General features: G+C 64.0%; 1 protein-coding gene across 2 annotated transcripts in view; it reads right to left on the reverse strand.

Moving 5' to 3' along the window:
• Positions 1-10,706: 10,706 nt before the first annotated feature.
• Positions 10,707-12,211, reverse strand: part of GPC1 (glypican 1) — a 28,925-nt gene continuing 27,420 nt past the window's right edge. For both annotated transcript variants that reach the window (XM_060151660.1, XM_060151661.1), the window contains exon 9: positions 10,707-12,090. In XM_060151660.1, the coding sequence (XP_060007643.1) occupies positions 11,855-12,090 (236 nt within the window). In that variant the 3' untranslated portion in view covers positions 10,707-11,854. The remainder of the gene's footprint in view (positions 12,091-12,211) is intronic.

Consider the following 12,211-nt stretch of genomic DNA (forward strand, 5'->3'; position numbering starts at 1 on the left):
TTTATAGCAGCATGATCCATAAAAGCCAAAGAATGGAAACCACCCAAGTATCCATCAGTTGATGAATGGATAAACAAATTGTGGTCTACCATACCATGGAGTATTATTCATCCATAAAAAGGAATGTAGTACTGAGACACGCTACAACATGGATGAACTTGAAAACATTATAGTAAGCAAAATAATCTAGTCGTGAAAGACCACATATTATATGATTCCATTTATATGAAATGTCCAGACAGGAAAATACACAGAGACAAAGTAGATGAGTGGCTGCTTAGAGATGGAGGGGTAGGGGAATCGGGCATAAAAGCTGTCGGGCTGGGAACCGTTTTGGAGGATGAAAATGTTCTAAAATTGATTGTGGTGATGGTTGCACGGCTGTGAATGTACTAAAAGCCATTGGATTGTGAATATTTAAATGGGGGTATTGGATGGAATATGAATTAGGTCTCAACAGAGCTGTTCACAAAAGAGTCCCAGCATTCTAACAGACATGACCTCTTGTCACTTCCGTTTCCTTTTAAAGAGGTGATGTGTGGCACCGAGAAGCCATCAGACCCACTTTTAAGTTCTGCTTTATTGTCAGCCCTCCCAGAAGCGTCGCCCTGGTGCCACGTGGTCTTCAGGACGGTGGCTTTGGCCCTGCACACTTCGTCACACAGCTGCCTTCCTGACCCACGTCCTAGTCCCCAGAGCAGCATGGGGAGTGGCTCTGGGTGCTGGTGGGCGCGGCGGTTGACGGGGGGATGAGGGGCTCCCACCTTCTCTACTCTACTCGCCAGCAGGTGTTTCTCTGTGAAGTTCCTGCATCTTCAGGGGTGCTGGCGAAGTGGAGGATGGGCGACCTTTCTTGGGAGGACTGTGCGTTGCTTAAGGGCAGGAAGGTGGAGGGACGTGGTTGAGCCTCTGATGATTGTCGGGGGCTCGCTGCCCTCCTGTCCCCCAGCCCACTGTGCCTCCTGCCACCAGTGGCCAGAGAGCAGAGCCAAGAGTCTCCCCTCCAGAGAGGGGTGTGAGCCGCCAGGCAAGGCCGGAGAGAACCTGATGCTGCCCGGTGGCCTTTCAAGGCGTGGTGAGCGGACACAGAGCCGGGGCTGGAGGCTGCAGGTCCGAGGGCCCGGATGCAGGAGCAGAGGGATGCTGCCAACACCGAGCCCCACTCTGCGCCCTCAGACCTGCTTGGGGGCTGTCCAAGGCTTGGGGCGCCTGCCTGCCTGCCTTGCCGCACAGCCAGGGCTGGGCCCACCATGGGAGGGTGGGCGAGGTGGGCAGCTCAGAGCCCCCTCCGCGTGTGGCGTCATGCGTGACCAGGAGGGCCCGTGGGGGCTAACGCGGTCTCTCGGTGCAACAGAGCCGGCCCCCTGTCGCCGGCTGAAGCGGAAGGGCACCGCCTGCCCGAGGGCCTGGGCTTGGACGAGCAGTGAGTGGCTGAGGGTGGCGGTGGGCTGGGTGTGCTGCCAGGCCGGTCCCGACCTATGCTGCCCCAGACAGCACGGCTCTCGAGTGGCCTGGCCCTGCTGCGGGCGGTGGGCATCCTGGACGGCGCCCGCCCACTAAACCCTGGAGGACGGGGCTGGGGTGGGGCGCGGGGGAGGCACACCCACCGGACTCACTGTTCCCCTGGGGCAGGTGCCAGGCCCACTCCCGAGGCGTGCCCGCTAGGAGTCTGCTCCCCCCACCGCAGCCTCCTCCCCACTCCCACGCCGTGGTGCGGGTCCCCAAATGGTGTGGTGTCGTCTCCTGCCCAGTGGGGCCGGCCAGCACCCGGATGGCTTCCAGGGCACGGGGCTTGTTTCCTGTTCCCAGTAGCACTGCACTGGACACAGGGCAGGCCCCGGGGCTCAGGGCCTCGGGCACAGGTGACGGGTGCCTCCCGACGGCCCACGTGGCTCCCCTGCAGGGTTCCCTTCTTCAAGTTCTGCTACGAGTGTGGCCGCTCCACTGGGGTGCGCCTCGCACCCTGCACCCGCTGCTACGGGATCCTGACCTGCAGCAAATACTGCAAGACCAAAGCCTGGACCGACTTCCGCAAGGATTGCCACTCGCTGATGGCCATCGGTGAGTCCAGGTGTCGGGCCGGGCTGCTCCCAGGACACAGGCACCTGCCTGCAGGGTGGCCGGGCAAGTATCCCCCATCATCCTCTGAAATTGCTCAAATTCAAGCCACTCTGCAGAATTCCCAGATGGGTCTGTGTGGGGACAGGGAGGGCACTGTCCCCGTGTAAGGTGGCGACGCCACGCTCAGTGTGCCCGTGGCTCCCTGGAGGTGTGACGTGACACCGGGGGCTCCGCTGGACACCTGGGGGCTCTGCTGACACCGGAAGGCCCTGGTAGACAATGGCTTCCCCGGACCGCAGGGCACTTGGCCTTGGGGCTGCTTCTGGAAGTTTTCTCCTAACCCGCTCTCCCGGGTGTCTGTCGCAGCAGGAGTCTGCTTCTAGAAGCACCCTCCTCTCCCACCCTCCCCACCCCCCTCTGGTGGGCTGCGAGGGGAGCTGAGGGTGCGTGGGTAGTGACTCTCCGCTGGCCCTGTGCTCCCAGTGAAGCGGGTGGCGAGCAGAGCTGTGTGCAGACTGTCCCCTGGGACGTGGCCAGGAGGCCCGGGCCTGCTGGGGGCCAGGGAGGGGGGCAGGTGTTGCCTGTACTTTCTCAGGGCCTGCTCTGGGAGCAGCAGCCGCCGGCCCTCGAGGGCGTGCGGGCCCCCGGGGGACGGCCCGGGCCCCTCACCTTCTCCTCCTCCCTGCCGGTTCCTTGTGCAGGGGCCCATCGGAAGGACGAGGACTGGAGGGTGGAAGGATCTCAGTGGCGGAGCCGCACCTGGTGCCGAGGCTGCTCCCTCTGGGAGGGCCGGGCTGCCTGTTCTCACCTGCTGGCAGCTGCCCCTTGGGGTCGCTTCTGGGCTCCTGGCCCCAAGGAGTCGAGGGCGGGGGGTCTGCGCCTGTAGGGCTGTGCGTAGCAAGGTCTCCCTCCTGACCCCCAATAAAGCGGCAGCTCCTGGGGGTGTTTTTAACCCTCTCTGCCCCTACCCGGGCCAGGGGCTCCCCGTCTGTGCTGGCGAGCTCACTGGGCCCGTGGGCCTGGGCCGTCTGTCAGGAGGGCCGGAGGGTGCGGCTGCAGCGCGCTCTAGAGATCATCGCTGGGGTGGGGGACCCACAGCCCTGCTCTCCATCTGTGCTCAGAAGGGATGGGCTGGGTGTCTCACATTTCTGCCCACGGGCTCCAGGCTGTCCGCTGGTGTCTAGCGCGTTCTCTTCTTCCTCATGCATTTACTGAGTGTCTGCTTTGCCAGGGGTGTTCTAGGGGGGCTGCTGGGTGTGGACTGAGACGGAGGAGGAACTAGAGGGCGACTGTAAGCCAGGAGCACAGCATGAGGACGGTGGGCCCCTGGGGGGTGCATCTGCTCTTGTGGAGGGGGTGGGGGGAAGGGGGCGGGGGAGGGCGTGGTGAGGAGTGAGGGCAAGAAGGTGCTGGTGTTTCCAGGGAGGAGGTGGCAGGAGGGGGGCTCGCTGCTGAGAGCAGAACCGTGGGGAGTGGGGCAGGGCGGGGCATGGCAGTGGGCAGGGAGTCGGGGCTGGAGCCCCGCAGGTGAGGACCTTGGGGGCAGGCTTCTTGCTGGTCAAGGCGGCATCTGCAGCCGTGGTGGTTTTGCTTGACTTTCCTAGCCTCTTGTGGGAGACGGGGCTCCCTATGTGGGAGGTGTGCTGGGGGCCGTCCCGACCGATGCTCCTGTAAGGGGAGAGGAAGGCCTGTGGGCAGAGTGAGAAATGACCTCGTGTGTCGCTCTGGAGCTGGGCTGGCTTTTCAGAGGGGCTCTCCATGGAGGCTGGGGGCTGGGCCTTTGTAGCAGCCTCAGCGAGTTGTGGCTGCAGGCCCCCCGGGGGACACATAACATGGCAGTGGAGGGCCTTCCTGGGGAGGGGAGGGGTGGGGGTGTGGCCGCCTCCCACTGCATCCGCCAGAGGAAAACGTCCTAACAAGGACTCTTGAAAAGTTAGAGAACATGGGTGGGTGCACGAGAGTAAGAAATAGCGAACGACGACTGTCCCGACACCCGGAAGCTAGCATGGTCGGCACTGCGCTGTGTGTCCTTCCAACTTCGTCTGTGTGTCTACAGGCAGCACACACACAGCACAGACGCACATGCGTATCTGACGTGGGAGCACGATCGTGTTCCAAACGAGGCCACGAGCATCTCTCTATGCTACTGAATGCTCGCCTGCGGCATCATTTTCCCCGGATGAAGTTTGTTTTATTCTGGTTATGCACGATGAACTCAGCGTAAAGCATCCGAGCCTACTCAAGTGTAACTGTGCTGAACGTGTTTAGACTTTCATCTGTGCATGCATGTGTACATGCGTGTATGTCCTCAAGCACCCCGTGCACACATGTACTTTATCATGCACTCCATCCATTTACGTTAATTGAAACAAAGGTGAACTTTGCGACTTTAACCTGCCTTCCTAGAGCACCGCGTGGTCCTGTCACTTGCACGCGGGAACCCGAGCGCGTCTGCCCGATGCCCCTGTGAAGGGCGTTTGGGTTCCCCGTTCACCTGTGAGAGGGTGCTGCACACACACCGTTGGCCTATTTTCCCCTTTGTCTAAATTCACAGGCGTTAACTCTTCACACCTCTGGTTTTGCGCTCTGGGAGGTCACCGCGCGTGTCCCCACACCGCACCATCAGTCACGGGCTCTGGCACTGTCGCCCTGTCCGGTCCCCTGGGGAATGCTTGTACCAGTGTGAGCACACTTCCGATTCAACATTTGTCTTTCCTCTTGCCCTGCTTTCACTGGAGAGCTTTGCTCTCCCCGACTTGTGAGGACTCTTCCTAAAGCACATCCCCTCTCCCTCTCCTGTGGAAAGGGCCTTATCCCAGTTGAACTTGGCCACGTGGAATTTTCTACTCTTTTCTTCACTTCGTCTGTTCTGTCCTTCAGGGTCCGGTTTGCTGGGCTGCTTAGGGAGCAACCCTGGACGAGATTATACAAGGGTGTGCCCAGATTTTACAAGTGATTTTCTTGCACTATGGTTTTACCTGTAATTTTATAATCAGACTAGAATTCATTCTTGTGCAGGACCCGAGAGCCGCCTAGCTGAACCTCTCCCCCCAGGATTAATGGTGATCGAGTGTGCACTTCTGTTTGCTGCCCGGGCACACGTGCTCCTGGGTGCTCCAGGCTGCTGGCTCTACTGTCCCCGGGACAATCCCACCAGGGTTCTATTCCCTCTGAAATGCACTAGCTGTTGTCCGTACGCAGATGAATTGTAAATTGTTAGGTTCAAGAATGTGTTGCTGGGACTTTGTAATTATTTTCAGTGTTTAGTTTGATCGGGAGACAGCATCTTCTGTATGTTGTTTTCTAGGCAACAATATGTTGCTGTTGAGTTTGATAGTTTCCGTTACAAAGGCATCACCGTCAACCTCTTTCACACCTCACGTCAGATCTTCAGCAAGTCTGATCAGCTCCGCCTTCAATGTGCGGCCCAGGGCCATGTAGCTCCGCCCTCCACCCGCACGCCCTCAGAGCCCTCGCGCCTCTGGCCGCTGCGTCGCCACACCCACCCTGGCACTTGGCTCCACCCTCTGGCTGGACCGCCCTCCCGCAAACGTGGTTCATTCCCTCCCTCCCGCCCCCAGATGGGTGCTGCGATGTCCACTCCTTTCTGGGCCAACACGTGCACTGAGTGCGTCCCCGCTGCCCAGCATGCTCTGGGCACCCAGGACACCGCAGAGGACAAGGGCACTGGGTCCCTGCCCTGGGGGGGCCCACATTCCAGGAGGGAGAGCTGCTGTGTGGGGGAGGGCCACGGCTGCCGGCCTCCACAAGGAACTGTGTGCCAAGCCGAACCGCAGGTGCCACAGCAGTGCCTCAGTACCGTCCACGGGGGACCCACCCGCAGGCCCCAGCGTCCGTCTACACATGACCTGTGCCCGCACCACGGATGAGATCGGGCAGCCGCGGCTGCTGCTTGCCCCCAGCTCTCTGGGTGGTCGGCCACGGGCTCCGGAGATGGCCATGCCTGGGTCCGTCCCTCCCCGGCGTCTGTGGCTCTCTACCCCTTCCGCGGCGCGCTGGCCGGTGCTGCAGTGGTGCTGGATGACGTGGCAGCGGCAGGCCACCTGTGACTTTAAGGGAATGCTTTCAGCCACTGATTTCTTAAAAGGATACGCGGCATTCCATTCTACGGTTGTTGCGCTTTGGTCGTCCCAGCTTAGATCTTACCTCTCTGCTCCATTGATCTATCTAATGGATGCTGTGCCTCTGTGTGTTTTTACTTGTGTGGTGAAGCATCTCCCCATCACCGCCACCCTCAGGCCACGGGCCCAGCGCTGTCCTCTCCGTCCCTTTCTCACGCGGAAGTTCAGCTGCGTCTCCAGTATATACGGGAACCCATCACCTCTCACCTTGCCCTTGGTGGTCCCTGCAGTGTCTGGGAGGCTGTGCCTCATGGACCCCTCCTTCGTGCCGGCCATTCCCCTCCCACATTGCCGTCCACGGAGACTCCGACCAGAGCAGGGATACAGCCAAGCCAATGGCCACCCCCTCAGGTCCCGAGTGCCTCGGGCAGCCGCCGGTCGGGATTTCAGACACAGGGGTAGCTTGGGCTCTTGGCTGTCCCTGGGGTCAGCTTTCCCCTTGACAGACTCAGAGCCGGATGGCACCCGGCACTGCCAGTGTGTGTGGAGCAAGGGGGGCCCCGTGCTAGGGGCTTCTGCAAAGCAAAGCTCCCTTTCCAGAAAGTTCTGTGATGTTGCTGAGACCCTCTGCCTGCTTCTGTTCTCTGAGCGTGAGGATGTGCCCCGAAATCCCACCTCCCTTCTCCCGGCCGCAGTGGGCTGGGCTGGCCGCTGGCCCCTTGGCTCTCTGCGAACTTGGAGTTCTGGTCGCTTAGGCCCCGCGGCAGGAAGACGGGCCCCAGGAAGCTAGGGAGGCTGTGTCCAGGCTGCACTCTGGGCCCGACCTGTGCCCCCGACGACACCCTGGACCTGGAGGAGGCTGCCCGCCCCTCCCTCGTGGGTCCCACGCCCTCGGGGGGTCGTGGCGTCGCTGGGACTGCTGGTCGCCTGCTGGAGGCTGGTGGGAGGGGAACGTCCAAGGTCGCTGGGGCAGCAGCGCTCGGGGTGAGACCGCCATCGGGGGGTGGGCTGAGGCCAGGGAGTACGGTGTGCGAGGCCTGGTGACTCTCCGGGACCTCGGTGCCCCAGAGGGAGGAGCTCCGAGGGCCTGGTGCTGGGTGCCTCAGGGGCTGTGCTGGGTGTCAGGGCCACGAGGGCAGGAGGGGGACCAGCCACGGTGGGGGGGGGGCACAAGGCAGCGATCGACGGGTCTAAGTGACGGGTCAAGTTTTGGCGGGAGGGGGTGCAGGGTCAGAGCTCAGCGTTGAAACGCTCAGTCCTGGGCAGCTGCAGGAGGCGGAGCTGCAGAGAAGCGCACGCTGGCGCCGGGAGCACGTGGCAGGGCTGCCGGGGTGGACGCGTCAGCCGTGGGCGGTCACTGGAGCTGCGTGGCTGGATGGGGGGGTGCGCGGCCTCAGGGTCAAGTCCTGCGTGTCCCGAGAAGTTGAGGGGGAGAGCGGACTGCCCACGGCCTCAGGAAGGGGAGGCAGCACGGTGGGATTTCTCCTGCCCCGGGCAGCTGCGGAGGGGGTGTGTGTCCGTGTGTGTCCGCGTGTGCAGAGGCGGTCACTGCCAAGTAGGTGGAGGGCCGGGCTGCCCGGGGGCTGTCTCGCGGGGCAGCCGTGAGGGGTCAGTTTGCTGAGGCTGCTCCGAGGTGCTCCCACCCCTGCCTTCTCACTCCCCCCAGCCACGCCCACCCTTCCTCTGGCTCAAGAGTGTGCCCGGATGCCCCCTGGCTCCCCTGCGACCCTCGCTCGCAGCTCCCCCCACTCCAGGCTCCTCTCGGCCAGCCACCTGGACGCTGGGGTCCTCCCTCAGGCTGGTAAGAGGGGCCCTGCCACGTGCCTCGCCCCAGGCCCACACCGGGGACACTTGAGGTGGGGCGGGGCAGGACGGCGCAGGGGGGCGGTGGCCCAGGGGGACCGTGGGCGACCTCAGAGCGAGGGTGGCGGCCGTGGCCTCCGGGGTCCAGACTCAGTGGAAGAGCAGCAGGCCAGGAGTGCAGTGAGGGAGGACGGCGGAGAGCATGTGTGAAGGGGGGCGGGGTGCGGGCGGGGGAGAGAAGGGGCGGGAGTGCGGATGGGCTGACGGACCCCTCCTAGAGCGGGGGAGGAGGGGGGCGGGGGACAGGCCAAGAGGATGCTACGAGGGGAGCCCATGTTCTCAGGGCATGAGCGGAGGGGACAGTGGGGGGTGGCGGGCCGGAGCCTCTGGGCCGGAGGGACCAGGCCGGTTGGTAGTACCCCGAGGGATGCCAGATAAGGTCTGGGGAGCAGCCCGGAAGCTGGGAAGGGGAGTCGGGGAGCCCAAGAGGGGCACAGCCTGGGAGGAGGCCTTGGGATGGGGAAAGGGCAGTGGCATTTGGCCGGGAATGTTGGTGGTTGAGATAAAGGGCCTGGAATTTGGAGTGCTGGGTTTCTGCCCAGAGCCAGCGTTCTATGCTCTGGAGAGATGGGGTGGGGGGCAGGGTGAGTCGCAGGAAGGATGCAGAAAACAAGTGCCTGGAACCTCAGGTTCCTTCCAGGCCACAGAGCCCCCGCCAGCCCGCCCCTGGAGCCTGGGGAGCTGGGCACCTGCCCCTCCCCCTTCCCGCCCGCTACCTCCTCCTCCTCCGGGTCCTGGGGAGGCTCCCAGCTTAGTTTCCTTTGTGGTTTGTGTTGTTTTTAAAGAGACCACCCTCCACCCCCTTATAAGAGCTTCAAGGCCCTAGATCCGACCTAGTGCAATGCTGGAAATTTTAAAAAGTCAACAATAAAAAGAGCCCCTCCCCCTCCCCCCGGTTGGGACAGGTATCCACACAAGCGTGTGGACACGCTGGCCTTGCCCAGGCCACCCACAGGTAGCTCCCTGTGGAGCTGGCTGAGCTCTGCCCGTCACTGTGGGTCGGTCAGGCTGTCTGTGGCTTCCTGCATCCCCATGAGGAATGAACGGGGCCCAGCAGCCAAGGAGGGGGAGCCTCTCGCTGCCCAGCACCTGGCCTGGGGTGGGCAGGGCTTGGGAGCTCACGGCTGGTCCGGGGCCGGGCCCAGGGCTGCAGGGACAAGGCACAGAGACCCCCGAGGTGGGCGCCCTCCCTTCGTGCTCCTGACCCATCGGCTGTCACCTCCCCTGTGGACTCCTTTCCCCCAACAGGGAAAATACATCCAGCTCTGTTCACAAGGAAATCTTTGAAGCAACGTGGCAACGAGCCACAGAAGTCAGACCCTGAAGCTGCCACACAAGTCGAGGTGCTTACATTGCGCCTACAGTCACGAGTGAGCGTCTGGGCGCCCACCTGCCTATACAGGGCTCCAGGAGGAGCTGGGCCAGCAGGAACGGGGACCACCCCAGGACTCGTGGAGGGGTGGGCGGGTGAGCACGCAGTTGCTGCCCGGCAGGTGTCCAGGGAGGCCTGAGCTTCGCCCCAGGCCCAGCAGGAGCTGCGACCCCTGCAGGACTCCCTCCATGGAGCTGCATTATCCTCCCAGGGTGCGCCGCCTGGACCCCCCGACCCCGTGCTGGGGTCCCAGCTCCCTGTACTGACGGGGCCCAGGGTCCTGGCTGCTGGTCCTTCAGTGGTCCAGGGCCCCAGGAGACGAGAAGCTTTGCGGAACGTTTGACCGGCAGCCACTGTGGGCTGCGACACCCAAATAAAGTGACCCTCGGTGGCTGCCGCCCCTGTGTTGCAGCCTCTGGCTGAGGTGCCGGGCCCTGCACTCAGTGCGGTGCTGCAGAGGCCGGTGTCCAGGTGGGGCTGCAGGGCCCCCCGGGGGCAAAAGTGGGTCTGGCAGCTTCACTCAGGGATCCCACGGGACCGCCTGGGGAAGGGCAGCGTGGCTGGGCAGGGGTCCGCGCTCTGGCGAGAGGAGCCAGGTGTGGCAGGGCTCTCTGTAGCACTGGGGGCTGACTGGACCATCAGGATGTCTCGCCAGGCTCGGCCTCAGGAGACGCTGGTCCCTGTGCTCTGACCTCCTGGGCATCTCTGAGGCTACTTGGCAGGAACTGGTAACGGGAACCTTCCTGGGACACGTGTCTGGATGTGTGTGTACAGAGCAGGGGCGGTGAGGGTGGACGGCACGGGGGACCCCGGTCGGGGGCAGGACAGCACTCTGCAGCCGTGGGCCACACCGCCAGGCGCGATCTGTGTCCGAACCCCTCCTGACCTCCCAACCGGCCACGGCCTGCTGTGCGTGGCCCACGGCACACCCTTGCGGCCGGGCTGAGCACAGCGGGATCACAGCAGCCACACGCGGCCTCCAGCCTTTTATTCATACGAGGACTCAACGAACACACGTCACCTGCTGACACCGTGCAGCACAAGGAGACGGCAGGCCTGGCCGCCGCCTGGCCAGTGCCCGTGGCAGGGCTGCCCCTTCCGGAGGCTCATGTAGGGCAGGGCCGGAACGCAGGCCGCTCTGGGGCCGTCCAGGCACACGGGTGGCCACTGCCCCAGAGCCCCTGAGAGTTCAGCTAGCCCTCACTCGCAGGGAAGGAGGCCCCAGGCCCAGCCCCCTGCCCAGGCACGACAGGGCTACGATGGGGTGGGTGTGCCTGTGAGGCTGGGCTGCCGGCGGAGTGCAGGACCCCACACACCCCAGAAGCCCCGTGAGGAAAAGCAAAGCAGCGCGAAGCAGCCTTCTCAGGGCTCGGGGGCTGGTGAGGACCACTCTCCCTGGCCATGGTGGCTCAGCACCCCCCAGACCCTCAAGGACCACCCTCCTGTGCCCGGCTCCCTCTCTCGCCAGCCCCTCCCCAGGCCCCGCAGAGGGTAGGGCCCAGGAGGGTGGGCCCACAGGTCTACGGAGGGGCCTGGACAGCCTGAGTGAGCGGGGGTGCGCCCAGATCCCAGGGCCATGGAAGGTCGCCCGGGACCTTCAAAAGCATTTGGGGACGAGCTGAGAAAGCAGCTCTAGGTGAGAGGACGGGAAGCGCTTGCAGAGTATGCTCGGCTGGAAAAGCCCTTAACTGTCAAAGCTCCCCGGGCCCTGCAGCTGGCGGGGTCAGGGAAGGGATGTCCCTCCGGCCTGCAGAGCCGGGTCTCGCTGGCCCTGAGCTGAAGTTTCACCAGCCACCCAGCATCTCTGTGGCCAGGTGACAGCCAGGGGTCACCTGCAGCCCTGGCCTGTGTCGCCCTGAGCTGGAACTGGCCCTGGGTCTGGGCGGAGACAGGGGGCAGGACAATGGCAGGTGGCGCGTCCGCACAGCCCGAAGTCCCCTGTGGATGGGCAGGAGCCGCGGCCCAGCCCCGCACAGACGCAGCTGAGAGGTGGCTCTGGTGGGGGGGTGGGGCAAGGTTCATGCGTGATCTCAAAGGCCCCGTTAGACCCTAGACGGCGGGAACCCCGACGCCCTCTCAGGGATTCTTGGGCGCTGGGGGTGGGCCTGGCTTTCAGACACCTGGAGGCCCCGGTGCTTGGCGGGGCAGGCGGGAGATGAAGGCGCGGCTCGCGCTCCGGCGGGACTCTGCTCGGGCCGCCTCCTCGCAGGCCCTGGTACTGCCGTGATGGCGCAGGAGCTGGGGGCGAGAGACGGCACCGGCATCCCCGAGGTCCCTGAAATGCATGGCTTTTGGGGACGCCGTTCCCTGCTGACCTGAGGGCCTCACACAAAACTAAAAGCCAGGGTGGCTGGCACAGCCCCTCGCCCGGCCCCCAGCACAGTCACGGCCGCGGTTCCTCGCCGACCCTTCCTGTGCCGTCTGGTTTGAGTTTTGGCAAAGTCAGTCCTTGGCCTCGGGCCCTGGGGCCGGGCAGTTACCGCCACCGGGGCCTGGCTGCTGAGAGCACCAGCGGGAGGCCGGAGAGCAGCAGGAGGCGCGTGCAGGGCTGCGGGCGGCCCGTGGCTGACGCCTTCTGACCCTCTCGCTCGGAGAGGCCGGGCAGGGCGTGGCTCAGGGGCGTCCGGGAGCTGGAGCTCTTCCTGCCGACCCTCCGGCCACACTCGTCGTCGGGGCAGCCCTCGCCGCTGCCTGAGCCGCTGCCGTCATCACCTGGGGAGAAGAGGCGGCTCCAGTGGGCCCCCCCAGCCCTGGGCCCCGAGAGCCGCGTCCCTCCGCCTGGGCCTCGCGGGCCAGTGACGCCAGCTCCACCCTGACCACAGCAGCCCGACCC

Source organism: Lagenorhynchus albirostris, chromosome 6 (assembly GCF_949774975.1).
Source record: "Lagenorhynchus albirostris chromosome 6, mLagAlb1.1, whole genome shotgun sequence".
In the NCBI taxonomy this organism is placed as follows: Eukaryota; Metazoa; Chordata; class Mammalia; order Artiodactyla; family Delphinidae; genus Lagenorhynchus; species Lagenorhynchus albirostris.